This window comes from Canis aureus, chromosome 14, assembly GCF_053574225.1.
Source record: "Canis aureus isolate CA01 chromosome 14, VMU_Caureus_v.1.0, whole genome shotgun sequence".
Taxonomy (NCBI): Eukaryota; Metazoa; Chordata; class Mammalia; order Carnivora; family Canidae; genus Canis; species Canis aureus.
Window position 1 is genome coordinate 36,917,001 of NC_135624.1, and position 20,032 is coordinate 36,937,032.

At 52.8% G+C, this 20,032-nt stretch overlaps 1 protein-coding gene and 1 long non-coding RNA gene across 8 annotated transcripts in view; one reads left to right on the top strand and one right to left on the bottom strand.

Moving 5' to 3' along the window:
* COL22A1 (collagen type XXII alpha 1 chain) overlaps window positions 1-20,032 on the bottom strand; it is a 260,407-nt gene that overhangs the window by 81,390 nt on the left and 158,985 nt on the right. For all 7 annotated transcript variants that reach the window (XM_077847369.1, XM_077847367.1, XM_077847366.1 and 4 more), the window contains 8 exons: window positions 17,999-18,031; window positions 14,789-14,842; window positions 14,460-14,513; window positions 13,693-13,746; window positions 12,384-12,437; window positions 10,860-10,913; window positions 8,048-8,152; window positions 6,830-6,874 (listed from right to left, as the gene is read on the bottom strand). In XM_077847369.1, the coding sequence (XP_077703495.1) occupies window positions 6,830-6,874; window positions 8,048-8,152; window positions 10,860-10,913; window positions 12,384-12,437; window positions 13,693-13,746; window positions 14,460-14,513; window positions 14,789-14,842; window positions 17,999-18,031 (453 nt within the window). The remainder of the gene's footprint in view (window positions 1-6,829; window positions 6,875-8,047; window positions 8,153-10,859; window positions 10,914-12,383; window positions 12,438-13,692; window positions 13,747-14,459; window positions 14,514-14,788; window positions 14,843-17,998; window positions 18,032-20,032) is intronic.
* LOC144283372 (uncharacterized) lies at window positions 2,922-7,356 on the top strand. Its single transcript, XR_013351927.1, has 2 exons — window positions 2,922-3,204; window positions 6,789-7,356. It is a non-coding gene; the product is annotated as an uncharacterized LOC144283372 (long non-coding RNA).

Genomic DNA, 20,032 nt, shown 5'->3' on the forward strand with positions numbered 1-20,032 from the left:
TCAGCCTCCAAAAACAAGGGCTTATCCTAACCCAATTGGCAGCAAAACCTGCCTGGATCTGACATGGGCTATTTATTTATTTTTAAGGTTTTATTTATTTATTCATGAGAGACACATAGAGAGGCAGAGACACAGGCAGAGGGAGAAGCAGGCTCCCTGTGGGGAGCCCGATATGGGACTCCATTCCAGGATCCCGGGGTCATGCCCTGAGCCAAAGGCAGACCTCAACCACTGAGCCACCCAGGTGCCCACGGGCTACTTATATATAACCTTCAGGTACCCAGGGTGTCTGGATGCTTACACATCGCTGTTGCATCAATATTCAAGTCTGATTAGGAGTGCTGGCCCACACACCACAGTCAATGTTGCACAGATAGTTTACAAATTGCTACCTTTCCAATTCCAAAATAAATCCGGCCCAGAACACATATGGCCCTATCAGTTTTGTGTGAGAGACTGTGCACCTGTACTAGGTCAGCCAAACTCAGCCCAGCCTAACATGAACCAGTGGCTGATCTTGCTCAAGCTATTTAATATCTCTGGGAGGCGTTAACTCCTATGACAAATGGAAAGAGCATTAGAAGGTTGGTGTGGGGATCCCTGGGTGGCGCAGCGGTTTAGCGCCTGCCTTTGGCCCAGGGCGCGATCCTGGAGACCCAGGATCGAATCCCACGTCAGGCTCCCAGTGCATGGAGCCTGCTTCTCCCTCTGCCTGTGTCTCTGCCTCTCTCTCTCTCTCTCTCTCTCTCTCTCTCTGTGACTATCATAAATAAATAAAAAAAAAATTAAAAAAAAAAAAAAAAAAAAAAAGAAGGTTGGTGTGAAGAGCCAGTGAGATAATGCACAGCAATCTGATCTCAGGTGGAACCTGACATTGCTAGGCAACACGTTGCTCATTAAGGTTTATGTTTCTAAGCATGAAAAAAAAAATCCCATTAATAATCAGCTTACCTTCTAACCATCATTTCAATCAGAAACCTTTACATTTGGATCTTTAAGAAAAGCAATGTTTTGGGGCACCTGGGTGGCTCAATGGTTGAGCAACTACCTTCAGCTCAGGTCATGATTTCGGGGTCCTGGGATCGAGCCCTGCATGGAGCCTGTTTCTTCCTCTGCCTATGTCTTTGCCTCTCTCTCTGTGTCTCTCATGGATAAATAAAATCTCTAAAAAGAAAAGAAAACTCATGTTTCTAAGATGATTAGTTTTGTTGGAAATATGATTGTCACCTGGATGAGTACCTAAGTCATATAGTTGTGCAATTAACGCTTGCTTTTTATTTATTTCTAGCAGAGATATGGGCTCCCGGACCAAAAAGAGGTCCATTTCCAACCCTCTGTGCTGAGTTCTGAAGAGAAATCTCATTCAGGGGAAGTGGGAGGGCTGAGGTTTAGGAAGGTCTCACAAAAGACATCAACCAAACCCCAAACCTCCTTCCAGTAACACTGTCACTGACCCTTGTCCTTGCAGGACCACCAGGGCCATGCTTCCCAAGAGCCACAGCACCCGTCTGCCTCACCCCTGCCTCTATAGACAGGCCCCTCCTGAAATTCTCTTTGAAGCCCCAGATGGTACATTGTGTTTCTTTAGGAAAATGTGCGGTGGCTCATTCTGTGAAGTACAAGATGCTTGGGGCTGCTAGGAAATCTAATTTGTATGCAGGGGGAAGTCAGGAAGTCCAGAAATGAGGCAAATACGGGAAAATGTGTAATGAACGGAGGATGAACACGCTCCTTGCTGCAAGCCAGTCGCATGCACACTGCGCCAGTGAGAGCGCCGTGTGGGAAGATTTCAAACAGGCAGTCAGGGGACTCTGTCCAGTTTTAGGACAATGTCCACCTGGTGCTGTAACCCTGGGTAAGTCCCATAACCTCTCCAGAGCCTTAGGACCCTCATCAATGAGAAAGAAAGAGAACATTCTACCAAACTCCCATGTATCTTAGGAAGACCCGTTCAAAAGGGAAGAGACTATTGAACATTGAGGATTACAAGTATATTATTACCACTTGATCGGTGGAATTAGAAGACCAAAAATAAACCAAACACACACAAGTGCCAGCGGAATCCATGTCCTTTTGCATCTCAGTTACTCTTTAAAATATTTAACGTAGGTTTTCTTCTTATCACTTTCTGTTTTAGCTTGGCTCCCCCCACTCCTCCCAAGGCTGTATCCCACATGCCAGCAAACCCTAACGACTGCCAGCTAAACCACGCCAACCGTCCATGTTCTAACTTTCCAAACACCGAGCCATCAAAAAAGACCAATCGTTCCACTCCCATAGACGCACCTCTGCTTGTTCTCCCTGCTGTCCTCTTCCCCATATTTGCGTAGACCTTCATTAATCTTAACACCTTACTCTCCCATTGTGTCTGTCTGACCCTCTCATTTCTATGTACGCATCCTCAAAGTATCCATTCATTCATTTATCCATTAATTGAACAACTATTTGTCAAATCCTAGAATGAGTCAGACCCTATGTTGGGTACAATATTGATATACTTTTTTAAAAAAGATGTATTTATTGGAAAGAGAGAGAGAGAGAATGAGTGAATGCACACAAGGCAGAGGGGCAGAGGGGGTGGGAGAGAGAATCTCAAGCAGACTTCTGGCTGAGCACGGAGCCCTTGTGGGGCTCAATCTCACAACTCCAAGATCATGACCTGAGGGGAAATCAAGAGTCAGCTGCCTAATCGACTGAGCCACCCAAGTGTCCCCAATATTGATAGACTTTTGTGTCCACAGTGCCCAACCTAGGACTCGGCATCAGTCCCAGCTTTTAATTGCCATTTCCTGGAGTGCCAGAATCATAGCCCACATTTTGGTCAGGTACTACATTTTGCCTTTGACCTGAAGTCAACTTTTTACAGAGGAGGAAGCAAGACAGAGCCAGGTGGAGCAATCAGCCCCGCCCGGAATCTGAGTCTCTGACTGCTAGGGAGTTGTCTGGCTTCTTTCCTGTGTTTATGGCCCATTGTGATGCTAACATTTTCCCAAAGCAGCACTTCACAGCTTAATGAGCTGAGACTTTGAGCAAATAGCCCCAAGAAAAGAGAAAAAAAGACCTTAATGCTCTGTCAGCAAAAGTAAGAAGGTTCAAGATGAAGGAAGAAAGGGGCACAAGAGCTGGAATCTGTGATACTGACTCTAGAAAATATTTTGGCTGTAGGACTTTCTGGGCCAGTCCAACAGTGTCCAGAGAAGAAATGTGAGTACGTATGGGTTGTGGAAGGAGAATGACATCATTTCTCCCCACAGGAGCCCTCCGGGAGTTAAATATGCTTCACTTACTTAAACAGAAAAGGACAGAGGGTCTCCGACAGAATAAATCACTTGCTTCCAGTCATCTACCCTGTAGGTCACTGAGCTGGGATCCTACAGATCCTAGCTCTGCATGAGAGCAAAGCCTGTTCATTTTGCTAAAAACAAGTGCCATGCAAGAATAGGAAAGATGTTTTTAAGAACCTTCCTGTGGTTATGAGTAATTAGAAAGTGGGTGGCGCTGATGAAAACCTTTGTGTGGCTCCCTTCCTTCCCACAGGGGATTTCCTTCAGCACCTTGGACAGCAGGGGGGGGGGTCACTCAGCAGGGGCTCTCTAGTTTCTCTCTCCATCCCTCCTTCCTTCCAGCCCAAGATCAGCCCATTCTTCAGCTGAAGACCTCCTTGAATTCACACTTACCTTCCCAATGTCAATGAACTATGGAAATCTTTACTTCTAAGCCACATTCTAACTTACAAACATATACGGTATCAACACTGGAGTGGGTCATCTGTTTCCACGCCTCACATTGTAAATAAGAGGAAACATTTGGCTAAAGGGACAGCATGACTAACCAACCCTAGGTCACCTGTCTTGACACCAGTTGGTCAGTCAGACCTCAGGTCAAGGCTCTCTGCACTCCTGGCTCCAAAGTGCCTGCAGGGATGGATGAGGACTCTAGGTCCCCACCTTCTTGCTGTAACCCTAAAGCTGAGTCCACAGAATGATCTCATAATAAGGGCCACTAATATTTGTTAAGCATGTATCTATGACATCACAAGTTAGGCACATATTTTTATTTGTATTCTATCACTGGTTTTTTTCCCAAACTCTGCCTGGGAGATAGATTTTATTGAACTCATAAATAGTTATCACAGGGAAAGGGCATCGTAAGGCATTTCTGGTACCCTCGCCTTCCTTTCTTCTAAGAGGCTGGAAGCTAGAAAATTGAGACTACAGCCAATGACCCAAGGGGCTCACCGAGTCACGGCGGGGTGGGGGAAGGGGGTCTCAGATACACGCTCCAGGCTGGAGGTGGATCCCCAGGGTCTTCCCGAGTCTGGATCCCCGCCTCCTGCTCCTCTCCACACATGCCCACTGCTCTAGGCATGTGGGACTATTTTATATGCCCCTAATTTCAGGAAAAGTTGTTTCTAAAAGTTTTTTTTTCTTCAGAAGATAGGAAGTTGCTATATATTTGCTCACATCACTCTGAGAACACTCCCATTTCTTTTTACTTTGACCATAAACAACAAAATCACCAGGGACCCACATGAGTGGCCTTGACCTCAATTGGTGCAAACTTAGGAGGCTTTCAGAGGCTAGGTGCCAGAACGGAAGAAAGCCATGAAGCAAAGAAATTTGCGTTTTTTCTTAAGTTTTCATTTATTTATTTGAGAGAGAGAAAGCCAGAGACAGAGCCTGAGTGGAGGGGAAGGGGGAGCAGGGGACCCTGAGCAAGGCAGGATCCCATGACCCCCAAGATCATGACCTGAGCTGAGGGTAGACGCTTAACCTACTGAGCCACCCTGCAAAGAAGTGTTTAATGTAGAAGCAGCAAGTTTTCGTGAGGCCTCAAACTTCTTATCCTGGATATTACTCTAAATGAGCCTTTTACATACAATGTTAAAAAGCAACATACTCTGTGGTTCTGTTGTTGAGAACCCAAAGATACAGCTCTAGGATAAAAAGGAAAAAAAAAAAACTCTCTCCTACCATTAAGTGGATGGGGACCTGGGGTTTGGGATAAAGTTTCCCATAATAGCGGCATCTGTGGCTTCCAGAATCACCGTATCCTAACTAAGGCAGCTGGGAGGGATGGGGATGTGCCACAGAAAGTGCTGGCTGACTCAGAAGGTGGCTCTGGGGTGGCAGGCAATGGCATGAAGGCCCACAGGAAGAATTCTTAAAATTCATTTTCATAATAAATATACGCGAGTAAAAAATACGATGATATGACATTTTAATGTGATTTTGAATATGTATATTAAATTAAGGCACACACACACACACACAAAACATTCCAATGCCCATCATTGACAAGCTCACCCACATTCTTAAGGTCAAGCACATGAGTTGGCCAAATCAGGTTTCACTGGATGTGGTACGCTCCCGATATGTGCTCATTTCTGAACGCATTCCATGTCCTGCCTCAGTGTCTCCTCCCGTGTGAGCACCCCTGCAGAGGACACCCTCCTCACTTTTCCCCTTCCAACTGCTACATGCACTTTAAAATCAGGACAAACATCACCTCTTCCAGGAAGCCTTGTTTCATCAAACCAGGCTGGGCTGGGAGTGTCCTCTGAGCTCACTTGTGACTCCAGCTTCCCTCTACCCCAGCACTCATCTGCTTCTGTTTGCTTCTCTATCTGCTTTCCCCTCTGGCCCTTGAGCTGTTGGAAGGCTGGGAACATGTCACATGTGTCGATGTTGTCCCACGGGCCACCTCAGTATCTGACTCGTAGCAGCAGAGTGGGTGGGCAATGGATGCGATCATAAATGTACTCACTGGCCATTGGAGCAGCATAAATGAGTCAATGAATGAATGGTTCAACATAAAGATACCTTCAGGGAAGCGTCCCTGGTCACTCAGGAAAGCTCTCTGCTGGGGGCACCTGGGTGGCTCAGTCAGGTGAGTCTCTGCCTTGGGCTCAGGTCATGATCCTGGGGTCCTGGGATGGAGGCCCTGAGTCTGCCTCTCCCTCTCCCTCTGCCCCTCCTCTGCTCCTACTCTCACTTGCATTCTCTCTGTCTCTCCTTCTCTCTGATGAATAATTTTTTTAAAAATCTTAAAAAAAAAAAAAAAAAAAGAACAGCCCCACTTGGGCATTGCAAGTGATTGCAAGTGAACTGAGGGACAGATGACCAGATGACTACTGGTAGTTACCAAAACTTTCCCCTTGCCCCCTGGGCACACGGTTGCAAGTGAACTGAGGGACAGATGACCAGATGACTACTGGTAGTTACCAAAACTTTCCCCTTGCCCCCTGGGCACACGGCTAGCCCACAAACCCAGTTCCCCCTGCTGTCGGGGTCACGAGGTGGGGGAAAATGAATTACCACATCAAGCTGTGTCCCTCATTTTCCATTGCACCTCAAACACTGGTAGCAGGCTCAGGTCCTAGATGGTGGGACAGTCACTGCACCGAGAAGCTGTGGGTCCCTGAATGGCCGTGTGGGCCCGAGCTCCCCACCCACCATGACTCCCGGTAGGTAGGCTTACTGGGAGTGACACATAAAGGTTTGGTGTGTTAAGCATCTGAAATTTAGGGATCACTTGTTACCGCAATTAGACTAAAAGTACAAAACTGCTGATCTATTGCTCCACCAGACATAGGCCAGTGTCTTCTGCAACTTCGTTTGCCAGCAAGCATTTATTAGGCACCAACTGTATGACAATGATTTCAGCCTCAGGGCTCAGAGCCCTAGAGTCTTTAGTTAAGTGGAATGTGATTAACTGAGGAATGAGGAAGTGGACTGAGGTGACCAGAGCAGCTTTACAACGAAACTGTGGCCGGTCCTTTTTTTCAGGACAACCCATGACATCCCAATGTGCTTGGATATACACTTACCTTGATTCCTAGAGGCCCAGGTAATCCAGGTGGCCCACGGAGCCCCTGAAGAAACGAATGATACAAGGACAACGATGAGACCACAGATGAGCGTTTGCCCATCCACCCCAAGCCACGCTGTGTGCAACCTACGCTGTGCGCCCAAGTAGGACAAGGGTCTCACTGTGGCCTGCTGTCTGCAGAAGAAAGGATCATTTTTGAGCTACGAGTCTCATGTTTGACTTCTGCGTCTACCCCCTACTGCCTCTCTGTGACTCTGAGCAAACCCCTGTCTCCCTTAGCTTGCTTTCCCATTCAAGATCTTCTACAGGCTCCCACAAGTCCGGGCAGGACCAGGCCTCCAAGTAGAGCTCACAGATTCCAAAGCCTGGTGTCTTTCTTGTTTACCATGATCTCAAGACCTGGGAGGGCCAAAGAGAAAAGCCTTCAACATCAGGTTGAAGGGTTGTACTTGATGCAGATGCATGGCCAGATTTAAAAAAAAAAAAATCACAATTCTACATGTGGATGTATTGGTGGAAAGCCAGTGTGAGGGAAGAAGGGAGGGTCCAGTCCCTTGTGGGTTCGCGGCCAAGCTCTGGGACTTTGGCAAGTGCTTCACCTCCCTGAACCGCATTTTCCCCATCAATCATGTGCGGTTGATAACACTGCCTTGGTCTGAATGCCTGTGTGGGTCCCAGGTTCATATTGTTAAATCTGAAGGCCCAACCTTGAAGGTATTAGGAGGTGGGGCCTTTGGTGTTTAGGATGTGAGGGTGGAGCCATTGTGAATGGGATCCTTGTCCTTGTAAGAGAGGCTCCAGAGAGACTCTTCATCTTTTCCATCCTGTGATGACGCAGCGAGAAGTGGGCATTCAGCAACCCAAGAGGGCCTTCCCCTGAACCTGACCATGCGGATATCCTCAACGTGGACTTCCAGCCTCTACTAGAAGTTTAGAGCCACTGAGTCATGGTATTTTGTTAGAGTAGCCTGAACGGACTGAAAAAAGAAGTACTCGCTTGTCGGGGTAGTTGTGAGGATTCAGTGTAGGGTGCTTTAGTGCCTGATTCCATAGCTAACATCATAAATGCTCGCCGAGTGCCACAATCTACAGATTTATGTGTATTCTCCTGCTTCATCCTTGGGAGGCCAGCCAGTCTCTTTAATTTCCCCTCCCTTTTCGTTTCCAATGCTGGCCTGGTCGAATGGGCACAGAAGCCTCTGGACCAAACACTTACCGGCTCTCCGTCTTTTCCCTGTCCGGGGGTCCCCGGGAGCCCAGGAGCCCCGGGATCACCCCTGGGACCAGCTGGCCCTGGACTCCCTTCTTCACCTGTCGCCCCCTGTAAAGAAAAGGGGACAGTTTCCGGGATCCATGATGTGCAGAAGGCAAGCTTTGCAATGGTGAGCCAGCCTGAAGGGGGTCAGTAGGTGTCCAGGTGATGCTCCGACTGTTCTATACAATGTACATAGTACGCTGGACTGGGTACCCCCCCAAATTTGTTATCTGAAGTCCTAATCCCCCTCAACCTCAGTTAATAAATAAGATATCTGCAGATGCAATTAGTTGTTAGGCTGAGGTCATATGGAGGAGGACAGCATTTGATCCAGTAGGACTTCTGTCCTTATAAGAAGATTTGCATACAGGTAAGTACAGAGGGAAGGCAGTGTGAAGACGCAGGGGACGGCAGCTGTCAATAAGCCAAGGAGAAGGTTCTGGAACACATGCTCCCTTCGTGGCCCTTGGGAGGAACCAGCCTCCCGATTTAGGGCTTCCAGACATGGTGAGAAGGGTCAGGCTGGGTGTTTCTGTTGCTTAAGCCCCCCAGTGAGTGATACTGTGCTACAGGAGACTTGGCAAGCTGATACAAGGCGGAACTTGAGAACGGACAGGACATGAGTGCTTTTCTAGTCCAGCCTTGGATCTACTGCAGGAAAGCATCTGGTGCATCTCTTGTGGAGAGGTCCTCCTATTTTTGCTTGAATTCCTCCAAAAGCAGAGAGCTCACTACCTTCCTAGGCCTTATTCCTTTATTGGGCAGCCCTGTTACATACTTTTTCTTTACATTCAGCCAAGAGCACCCTCTCTGGAGTCTTCCAGACACATGACACTCAAACTTGGGGAGTTCCCAGGAGAGACTCTAACCCGCCTCTTCGCACTGTAGGTCTTGAGCAATAGGAACACAGCTCAGGGCTCTGAAGTGGAGGGAGGAGAGGGACGCAGAGACAGACTCCAGGTCCTCAGGAGGGAGGGAGCTGGGCTTTGAGCCTGCCCTTGGCAAATAATGTTCACCTTTCGGACCACGGACCACAGGGTCTCCAGCCCCTGTGGCCACCTGGCTGTGGAGTTTGTGCTGCACCACATGAGCCACAGGGGCTCCGCTTCCCCAGCAGGGCTCCCTGGGGGCTGAGCTGTGACGTGAAGCCTGCAGACGGACCCTGAAGGAGAGCTGGGTACCTTAAGGACCAAGAGCAGCCAAAGCAAGGGCACTTGTCTGCGAGCCTAGGGTCCAATCAGCTTCCCCAAGCCTCAGGCCAGCCAGCGGACACCCTGAGAGGCAGAAAGAGCACTTTGCAGGGCATTCGGGATTCCCCTCCCCATGCAGCCCCAGCTCTGGGCCCTCGGCCTGGCCTCTTGCTCAGCCACAGAGAGGTGTCTGGCTCCCTCTAGCGACACATGTGCCAACAGCCCACTGATTTCCTGGCTCTCAAGGGGACCCCAAAACCTCCAGCATCTTGGTCACCGCCTTCTCAAGGCATCGACGCCCTACTTACGGTGTGTCCAGAATAGAGCGCAATTTTCAGACGTGGTATAATCAAGGCGCAGCAGATGGGCCGGGGTTATTTTTTCCCCTGGCTTCATCTGGGTGCTCTACTTTTATTACTGTAGCCTACGACGGCATTATCTCCTTTCAAAACAAAAATTAGCACCTGCACCGCATGAGGTTTATTCTTGGGCTTATCATCAGCCAACACTCCAAAAACTGAAGATACGTCCCACAGGTTGGCTGACCGTTTTCCTCCGCGATAAATCATTTTTCTCCGAGACACAAATTCTAAGATTCAGCCTCCCTGCCAAAATGCAAATGTACCATCTATTCTTGTTAAATTCTGCCAAAATAGAAAGGACAAAATGATGCCTCCTTTAAAAGGTTCTGGCTAACGGGGTCTTGAAGGGATTCCTAGAGGGACATTGAGGCACTTGTGCTAAAAGGGGCCCCTGCGGCCTGTCCGCCAGGTTGGAGGGACACCTGTCCCCGGATGTGACACTGCTTGCAGGGGAAGACGGGCTGCGATGTCCACACCTGCTTGTGCCGAGCCCTCTGATGGGTTAGTTCTGTACTTCATCATTATAACCTGCCACTGATGCATCACTGTCCTCGTTCCACAGATGAGAAAGTCCAGGTGCACAGAGGGCGCCCGAGACCAGGCGTCTCCTCCACACCAGCACCCCGACATTCGGGTGGAGTGTGTGCGGTCGGGGGTCGCTGTCCTGTGAGTGTGAGATTTGGGGGAGAACCCTGTTTCTGCCCACCGGAAGCCGGCAGCAGGCCCTCAGCCATGAACCCCAGACACTTTCTAAAATGAGGGTGAAACAGGATTTCCAAAGGCTGGGGGGCCTTCTACCTCTGTCTGTGGGGTGTTGGTGTCCTGGGGGGAGCACCTGTCTGTCTTCCCTCTAATACGCGGATCTCTTTCTCAAACTTGGGAAAACGTCCTGTTTGCACAGAGGAGTGAGATGCATGATACGTTGTTGGTGCATTGAGTTGAGAGAAAGCAGGATTGGGGGTCAGGCCTTGCTCTGAGAGGTGAGGTGATCACCTCGCCTCCCAAGGCCTCCTCAGGCTCCCATCTGTTCCCCCGGGATCCATCTGACTCACGGGTGCTGGGATCCTGTGAGAGGTGGCTGCATGGCCTCTCTCTCCTCTACCTAGAAAGCCCCTTTGGGCTCGGGCGCCCTAACCCAGGCCTCAGTGGCTGGGCCTCCGCCTCCACGGCTGCTCAAGAAGCTGAGGACGGATGCACATGCTGAGAGCAGCCAGGCCTTACCTTCTCTCCACGCTCTCCATCTTTCCCAGGGGGGCCTCTGATGCCAGGGGGGCCCTGAAAGAAAGACAGGTTATGCACATGGTAAAGTTCATGATGGCCTGTGGTCCCCAGAGAAGGGATCATACGCCCTTGTAGCCACGGCTACCCTGTCCCCATGGGCTCCCCATCCCCGATTCAGTTCCCCATCTCCTCCCCACCGGCCTGAGCAGCTCCTCCTTGTCTGCTCTCCTGCCCCGGGCTGTGGCTCTCAGAGACCAGGGCCCAGCCTACACTGGATACCAGGGAGGACGAGGGTGACCTAGAACACAGGCTCCACATTCAGGACCTGATCCACCCGTGTCCTTGACATCGCCTGGGGGTTCACTTTGAGACAAAGCAAAAGAGCCGTGGGCCACCCCAGTGGGGAAGCAGAGCAGTGAGGGAGGGGAGGATGGCGGGCAGCTCTGGGAGCTGGTGCAGGACGCGCCCTCCAGGGGAAGGAGCCGGGGCTTACCCAGCCCTCCCCTCAGGCCTGCCTCCCGGGGAGCTCATAACCACCTGTCCTGTGGCTGCACTAGGTGGTCTCGGAAAGGAAAGCCAGAGAAAACTCTCCCGGCGAAGGAATGCAGGGTTGGCAGGCACAGGAGCAGGGGGAGGGACGTGACACGGGCCACATTCCAGCAGCATCTCTGGCGACCACGAAGGACAGGATGACTCACTGTCCCTTGTCCCTGCATCTCCTCTCATGTTAGAAGCGGTGAGAACAATCACCTCCCAGGGTCGAGGGGACTCAGTGAATTCACACACGTAAAGTACTTGGAACAGATGCTGGCATGTGTAAAGGCTCAAAATTTGTCCTCCAAACCCCTCTAATGATCCGCACAGGCTGATGGGCAGACAGGCCGGGCCCCAGCCGGCTTCAGGTGGACTGATTCTCTGCTGCCCTGAGCTAGACACGGTGCTGGGTGTCTTAGGGCAGGATTTCAAAGCAGGAATCGGTGTGGACCGTGGCCTTCAAAGCTGGCCGGCCAGCAGACCCCGGGCCCCGCAGGCAAGGACTCCGCACGGCGGGCACAGGGGGTCGTTAGTGGCCATCTGGCCAGTGTGCTCTGTCTTTGAAGGTGAAGAGCTGAGGCCTGCGGGAGTGGCCGCAGAGGTCACAGAACAAGCCTGCAGCCGTGGCCTTGCTCAGCATCCAGGGACCCTAAGCATCAGGACCCCTACAAACCCCTTAGTTTTGTCCTGTGTCTTCGAAAGGCAAACTCTGAGGCTGACTCCAACATCCCCCATGTGTACAGGCTTTCTGCAGTTTTCTGCATTTTTCTAACACTTTTGTTTACCCCCCGGGCAGGCCTGACGAGTGCCCTAGAGCCTTAGGCTGGGTAACCTTCTAGGTGCCCTTGTCTGGGACGTCCATTTCTCCATCTGTAAAATGGGAGCAAGGATGCCTATGCCTACACCCCCCCCTACAGGGGCGGGGGAGCAGGGGGAGGCTCTGCAGATCCACAAGCAGCCCTGGGGCCCCAGCCCTCTTCCATTACTCACCACACTTCCCGGGGGGCCGCTGGCACCAGGGGGGCCTACAGTTCCAGGAGCGCCCTATTTGGAAGCAGAAGTTTAGAAAGACCCAGCGTAGCCATCACTAAGAGTTACCCCAGCCTCTCTCCAAGGCTGCCTTCTCCTTGATTCACTGCAATTCGCTACTTCTGACCTGGAGCTGCCTTCACCACCAAGGGGAGCCTCCTCCCGTGCGTGTCTTGAGGTGCCCAGCTGGCCTTAAACCCCCAGCGAGTGGCATTCTGGCACAGACGTGGGGGACAGGAGGACAGAAGGGCTCCAGGGGGTTCCTAGAGGAACCAAGGCATGGAGTGGTGGTGCTGGTATGCACGTGCATGCCTGTGTGTGTGGATTAGTTTTGACAGATGAATCAGGGAATGCTTCCTGGAGGAAGTAGATTTGAATGCAACACCCATGGTTAAGGAAGATTCCACGGGAGGAGGTGTGGGGGTCCACACCACGGAGATGGGAAGCAGGGAACTCCCCAGGTACCTGGGTCTCCCTGTCTGCACTCAGCTTCCACCGCCCTGCAGGCTGTGCCTGTCCAGGGCTCTCTACTAGCAGAGAGGAGCCTGCCAGCCGTGCCCCCACCCTGCCCTGTGACATCTGTGTTGGTCACTGCCCCGGGCTGACCCCATCCCCACCGGGACATATGCACAGGTGACCTGGGTCCTGTGAGCGCACAACAGCAGGTACACAGAACCCAGGGGCTGGGGAGCAAGGGTGCTGCCTGTGGCCACGGCCCATCTCACCACCACTACCCCTTCGTGGAGGCGGCCTCATTCTGCCAGCACCACGTGGGCGCCTGAGCTCTACAGCCCTGCACCCCACACAGATCGCAGTCAGCCCCCGGGGGCCCACTGCCCACGCCCCGGAGAGCCAGCAGCCCCACGGGAGGGAAGGCCCAGCCGTGGGGTGCTCAGAAGGCAGGTGCATGAAGGCCCCCGTCCGCCTGGGTCCCTAGCTGCTCCTGTGCACTGGGAGTTTCTGTAGGGACATGTGCACGCTGGTTTTAGAGGACGTGTGCATGTGACTGGGTGTCTGTCCCTGTGCGCATCACACCCGTGCGTGTGGATGCAGACTCTGATCGTGGGTTGGGCAGGTGGACAAAGCCCTGGAATGCTGGGAACGCTGTAGAGACCGGTCTGTCTGTCCTGGTCCTTGTTGCCCCAGGGCTGCCCACCCCGGCCACCACTCCACTCTGCCCTCTGGCCCACCCAGAGCTATGAGCGCAGGTGCGTGGGCCTGGCCCTGTCTCCCTCTGCAGGGCCCCTCGGGAGGATGCGTGAGGACTCACGGGGTTTCCAGTTGATCCGGGTGCGCCGCGTGGGCCTTCCTGTCCTTTGGCACCCTGCCCGGGACACAAGGGGGAGGGGAGACATCTAGGGGATGCTGTCCTCGTCCCCATGCAGGGCCATTGCAGGCACAGCCCGCTCATTGGAATCGGCGGGTGCATAGTGCAGGACAGGGAGCAGAGCCCGACGTGTGCGGGAGTCACAAGGCCCTGGCAGCCGTCTGGCGCATGGCTTGTTCCCTTATCCCATCCTCACCACCCCAGGTATAGGGATCAGCACTGGCGCTATGTAGACGGGGCGGCCCAGGAGCACAGAGCCGGCCAGCAGCCCCCTGAGATCTGAGCCCCGATAGTCACTCCAAGGGGACCTCTCCAGAGAGCGTCCCTGAGAGAGGCAGCTAGGAAGCCCAGGCCAAGAGAAATAGCAAAATCAAAATGCTAATCTGCACCCGTGTCACTTACCCCAGAGCAGCCAGTCAGAGCTGGGAGGGACGGAGGGGCTTCCTGCATCTGAACCACCCCATGCCCTGGCATTCCTTCCCCACCCAGGGGTCCAGGGCAGCACCCACCCCCAGGGCGGCGTTCTCGGGGAGCCTAGTGAGGGGCGTCAGCCCCGAGGCACTGGACTCACAGCACCTGTGGCAGCGCCCCTGGGGGGCAGCTGCAGCATGCCAGGCAAGCAGACGGGGTGGGGGCATTTGGGGGGGACCCCAAGGGACAGAGGGGCAGTCCAGGATTTTGAGTCCACAGGGGGACAGAGGGTTTCTTACCGGCGCTCCAGTGGGTCCCCGAGGCCCCAGTTCTCCGGGATGGCCCTGCAATCCCTGCAATGCAACAACCGTCAAGGAACTCAGTCATCACCCCAGCAATTAGTGGGGAGTGGAGGGGGGAGCAAGGACACATGCAATGGGCCTGTTCTGGGATGCATGGTGGGGGCTGTCCTCAGAGTCCTGGGGAAGGAGGAACAGGCTGCATTTGGCTACTGGGGATGCTGTGGGGAGACCGTGCGGTTCAGAGACCTGCTGCCACGCAGCCCGTGGACACCCTGGAACCAGTACACAGGCTCAGGGGTACAGGGCGCGGGGTGCAGGACACTCACCGGTTCCCCAGGCACGCCAGGATCACCCTTCTCTCCTTTGGGCCCTTGCTCTCCCTGTTGGAGAAGCACAGAGTACAGCACACATGCCCTGCCCTGCCCCATCCACGGATCAGCCTCACTGGCCACCCCCATCCTTTGCGTTGACCCGTTAGCAAAGGTTGTTCCCTCTGCCCGGGGTCCTCCCCCTCGCACCCCGCTCAGACTCATGATGCTTACAACAACCTTCAAATCGAAGGCCAAGAATCGCTTCTTCAGGGAAGCTGACCCCAAACCTGGGGACTTTCCAGGCAGCATCCTCCTCCTCCCCAGACTCGTCCCACAGCAGTTTCACTGTTATTTGCACCCTTCGGGTTTGCCTCCCACCCCCCTCCAGCTCCGAGGCCTGCAAGCTGGCGAATAACTAACGATGGAAGGAATGTTGAGGGAAAGACTTTTCTCAGACCCTGAGCCTCTCCCCTTCCTTGCCTTGATGGAGAATCTGGGGAGGGACCTTCACTGGAGGGACCTGACAGCCTGGGGGCTGAACCCTACAATCGTGATGGCCAGAATGGGGTGTCTAACTTTTGCTAAAGAAGAGATGGGCCCCAGGCAGGACAAGAGGTGCCACGTTGGGGGCTGAGTAACAGCTGAAGCCTGCACATTGGAAGGGCCGAGCGTGGCTCCATCTCAAGGAGTGGGACCTAGAGCTGTGTGAGCACGCCATGGGCTGCTCAGGGGGACACCAGGCTCCCCTGGAAGCATCCTGAAGGCAAACTCTAACAGGAGAGTTAGGGACCCCGGGGCAGGAAGTGCTAAACGTCCAGTGGTGGGAGAAGAGGGCAGACAGGCCGCTCTCTGTCCCCAGGCACAGGCACATTCTGCAGACCTTGCCCCAGAGTTTCCCGCCCGCCCTCCTCTCCCAGCTGGACCCCCCACTTGGCATCTGCACGGCCCTGGCTGCTATTCTCTGCCTGCATCGTGTGTGTGGCATGGAACCTGCGCGGCCTTCCCCAGGGAGCCGTGGCCAGCGTTCACGGAGATGGCTTTTGCAAAGGGCTCCGTGGCACCCACATGGGTGTGACTTCACCCCTCCTTCCAGAGGCTCCATCGCAAGCTAGCCCAGAGCACACCCCGGCTCCGTTCGCCAGGGACAGCAGCGCCTCTCTCCTAGCACGTTCTCCTTCTAGAACACTTCCCATGGTGGGGACTGTCCAAGCTCTTTGATCTTCCAGTCACTGGAAGTCACAGGGTTATCTCGGGTGAAGCACTAGAAAGATGCTGGGGGAAGGGGCTGTTGGTGGCAGGAAGCCCGGCTCAGGACTCAGGAGTTGGTCAGCCAGGCCAGCAGAGGGACCCCCGGGGGCTCATGGGCAAGGTGCTCCCGCCATTTCCAGTCCGGGGCTGGCAGTCTGTCTGTTGGGAGGCAGAGCCTTCACTCCAGGAGCACACGGATGAGCCCATGCTCATTGATTGATGATCAATAATATTGATTGCATGGGTATGACTGGCTTCTCTTCCTGACTGCCCCCGTGACGTCAGTCACATCAACACCCTCTCTGGGCTCAGTGTCACCCTGGTGAACTCGGCCACTGCTTGGCATCCTGGAGATTCCTCTGCAGGCTGCCCCGGATCCTTCCCTAGCGGCTGCTTGTGCACCACCTGCTGGCTCCCAGCGACAAAGACCCTCTTGAGTTCTTCGCTGCAATTTCCCCAGCCCGAGGCTACCTGGCCCTCCTTCCTCCATACCTGCACACACCACCTGGAGGCCTCCCCAGGGTGCAGGCCCCAGCCAGGCCCAGCACACTCCTCCAACCCCAGGCGGAGGGAGGTAGGCTTTTCCTCCCAGCTCTCCTCCTCCTCCTTCTCTGTTCCCTTCCTTAATTATGTCGTGAACCCTGCTACCTGCCCCATGAGCAGGGACTCCAAGGAGCACGCCTCCGGAGAGCAGGGAGGATGTCAAACAACACTCTTCGAAACCATCAATAAAAATACAGTTACCATGGTGATGAGGCCAGTCCAGAGAGATTCATGCAATAATCCACAATGCATATTTTTTCTTTTTTTTTTCCTTTTTCCCTCATAGACACAATTTTCTCACATTGCACCTGAAGTGGCTTCCTAGTTTTCAGAAATCTCAGACCCTGCAGAGAGCATCACCAAGGGAAGACAAAGGGGAAGCCTGGCAGGCCCCAGCTTCCCATCATGAGTCGTCTGGCCAGAATGCCTTGGAAATCATCTTTAAGCCAGAGCCCCCTAAATCTGTCCTTTCCCACAGGCAACTCCCGAGTACTTCTGAAGTCCACACCACCCAGTGATGCCCCGTCCACCCCTCCTCCTCTCCCTTTCACCTCCGGAGCAGCTCAAAGTGTTTCTCCTTCCACCAGGATCTCAGCCCCTGGCTCCAGCCCTCTGCTCCCCATCTTTCCCGTCAAACACAGGATTAGCCGCAGCTTCTGAAGTCTATCAACGTAACACTGAGCTTGGGGAGAAAGCAACTCTGACACATGGGCATCTACAGGCTCTAAGCTGCTGGGTGGCCCCGAGCAGCAGGCCAAGTCCCATAACAGGAGAACACTGTCCTGAGAGCAGAGGGGCAAGCAAGCTTGTGCCTCTGGCCTCAGTGATGCGGAGAGCAAGAGGAGAGCCTGGGAATGCTTCCCCGAGCGCCTTTCCAAACAGAGAAGAAGCTTCCTAGTCATTGCAGTGAAGGTGAGCCTCCTTGTCTGTTAAGGGGTCAATATTCAGGAGAGGCCCCGAGTGCTCCTTCTACTGGCACCCTCACTCCTCCCGAAGTTGGCTGGGACCCCACTGTCCTCTCTCAGAACGGCCTTTCTTAGGCCTGGGTGCCCCCATGCGCTTCAGTATCCGCATCTGTCCCCATCACCACGACCCACATCCTCAGTAATGCTTCTCGGGATCCTTCAGTCTGCAGCCACTTTACACAGCTCTGGTCTCCTCGAGACCACCAGCTCTTTGTTCAGAACCTCACCCAAAGAGAGGGCCACCCTTATCCTCAGAGCAGGTGACCTCCAGGCCACTGGACTGTCGCAGGCCTGACACTGGAGCCAGGTCCTTGCAGGTGGGCCCGTCCCCACTCCCCAACCCCAGCTGCCAGAACTAATCTAGAAGTTCAACGGCCCTATGTGCTGGGGGCAAGTCACCACCAGAGAGTGCAGGCATCGCAGGCCTGGCTGAGGGGCACCTGAGCCAGGAGGGGCCACAGCTACTTACTGGCATTCTTGGGTGCGGTGTGAACAGGGATGTCTGAAAAGAAAACCACAGAAATGAGAAAAGGATGACTCGATTGTAACAACTGGCCTCTAAGAAATGGACCAAGTGGGAGATGGAGCCCCAGGGCTTCCTGGAGTGATGGTCAGCATTGACAGGCATCAACACCAACTTCTCTCCAGTCCCGGAGCGGTGGGTGAGGCAGGGCAGCAAAGCATGGTGGGCAGTTGGGGGACCCTGGAGTCACACTCCTGCCTAAAACCATGTGGCCACCTGTCAGTTTCTATTCTTCCATCGATAAAGTGGGGGCAGAAACCTCCCCTGCCCAGAGTCCCATGGCTGAAATGGAGAGTCCGTGCAAGTAATCAGAGGCTGGGACCTCGGGCCCTCCCCCAGAATCCACCTCTACCAGCATCTGCTGGCCATGATGCACGAGAGGAAGAAACCAGGGGAGACACGCTCTGGGCACGGGGAGCCAACTTATGCAAAACTCTTTATCCCCGCACCCAGAGACACAGGGGCTGGCCGGCATGGCCCTCTGGCTCCACCCTGTGTCCATGCTGCTGTCAGCACCTTGCAGGTCTCATGACATCTCTGGCCACATGGCGTTTGCACCTGCTACTCCTCCAGCTGGGAACATGCTCTTATCCTTCCTTTACCTGGCTGATGGCAGCCCATCCTTCAGGCCTTTTGTCAATGTCCTGTCTTCAAAACCCCCTTCCCCTCAACTATAAATTACGTCCCTTTGTTACTCTCCCTGAGTGCACCCTGTTCTTCACTGGCATTTACTATAACCTGTCATATGTGTATCAGGGCCACCAGGTGACTTGAGTTTGCCTCTCTGCCTGGGCTGGAAAGCTCCAGGGTTTCCAAACCCTGTCAGCACCTGGCTCACAGCAGGTGCTCAAACAATAAGCAAACAGGGTAAAGGGCATCATAGATTCTAGTCCAAACACCCAATGAAGTCAAGGGGGCACCTGGGTGGCTGAGTCGGTGAAGCATCTGCCTTCGGCTCAGGTCATGATCTTGAGGGCCTGGGATTGAGCCCCATGTCAGGCTCCTTGCTCAGCAGAGAGTCTGCTTCTCCCTCTCCCTCTGCCCCCCACTTCCCTGTTCATGCTCGCTCTGTCTCTCTCAAGTAAATAAATAAAATCCTAAAAAAATAATCACACAATGAAGTCAAAATAGAAGGGCAAAAGCTTTTTCAAATCCATCTTGTCTTCCATGTCCCCAAATACTAGTAATTCCTTCTCCAGAAGAAATCACTATTTTTCAGTTTAGCAAATTTTTCTATGTATTTCCACATAATTATGAATGTATAGAAGTGCATGATTTTGCACAAGAGTTATACAAATATCAACAGCCACCACATGATTATTAGTTCTTGTTTACATGTTTAAACCACATATTCCTCACAATAACCAAGGGGTAGATCATGTTTTCCCTGCATCATGAATAAGAAAATTAGAAGCAGAGAGGTGAAAGCTTAACAAAGCTCCCACCAGTAGTAAGTAAGTGTGGGGTAGGAACGTGCCCCACCGGGGTGGCCCTGGAGGTCACGCTGGTTTCTCTAGGCAGCTTTCTTGAGTATCAGCAGTATCTTTTCAAGGCCACGTATATTGTGTATATATACATGAGTGTGTGCATATGCTTGTGTGTGTATTTTATAGAATAGGATTCCACGATATGGATATTCTGTGGTGCACTTAATTCTATGCTTTGGTCATATAAGTTGCCAGTAACATTTCATTATAAGCAAAACTACAATGCGCATTCTTGTGCATGCTTTTTCAACTACACACAATGCAAATATTTCCCTGAGATAGATGCCTGGAAACGAAATTTCTAAGCTAACAAGTACATACTTTATGATATGTGAATACTGAGCAACTTCTCAATTCAATGCTACCAATTTGCCCTCCTACTAAATAATACATTTCCCTGCATGCTTGCCAACATTAGACGTTTTCATTATTACACCAAGTTTTATATGACCGGTTCCGAATCTAAATTTGATTCTGAGATTCTTCTGACATC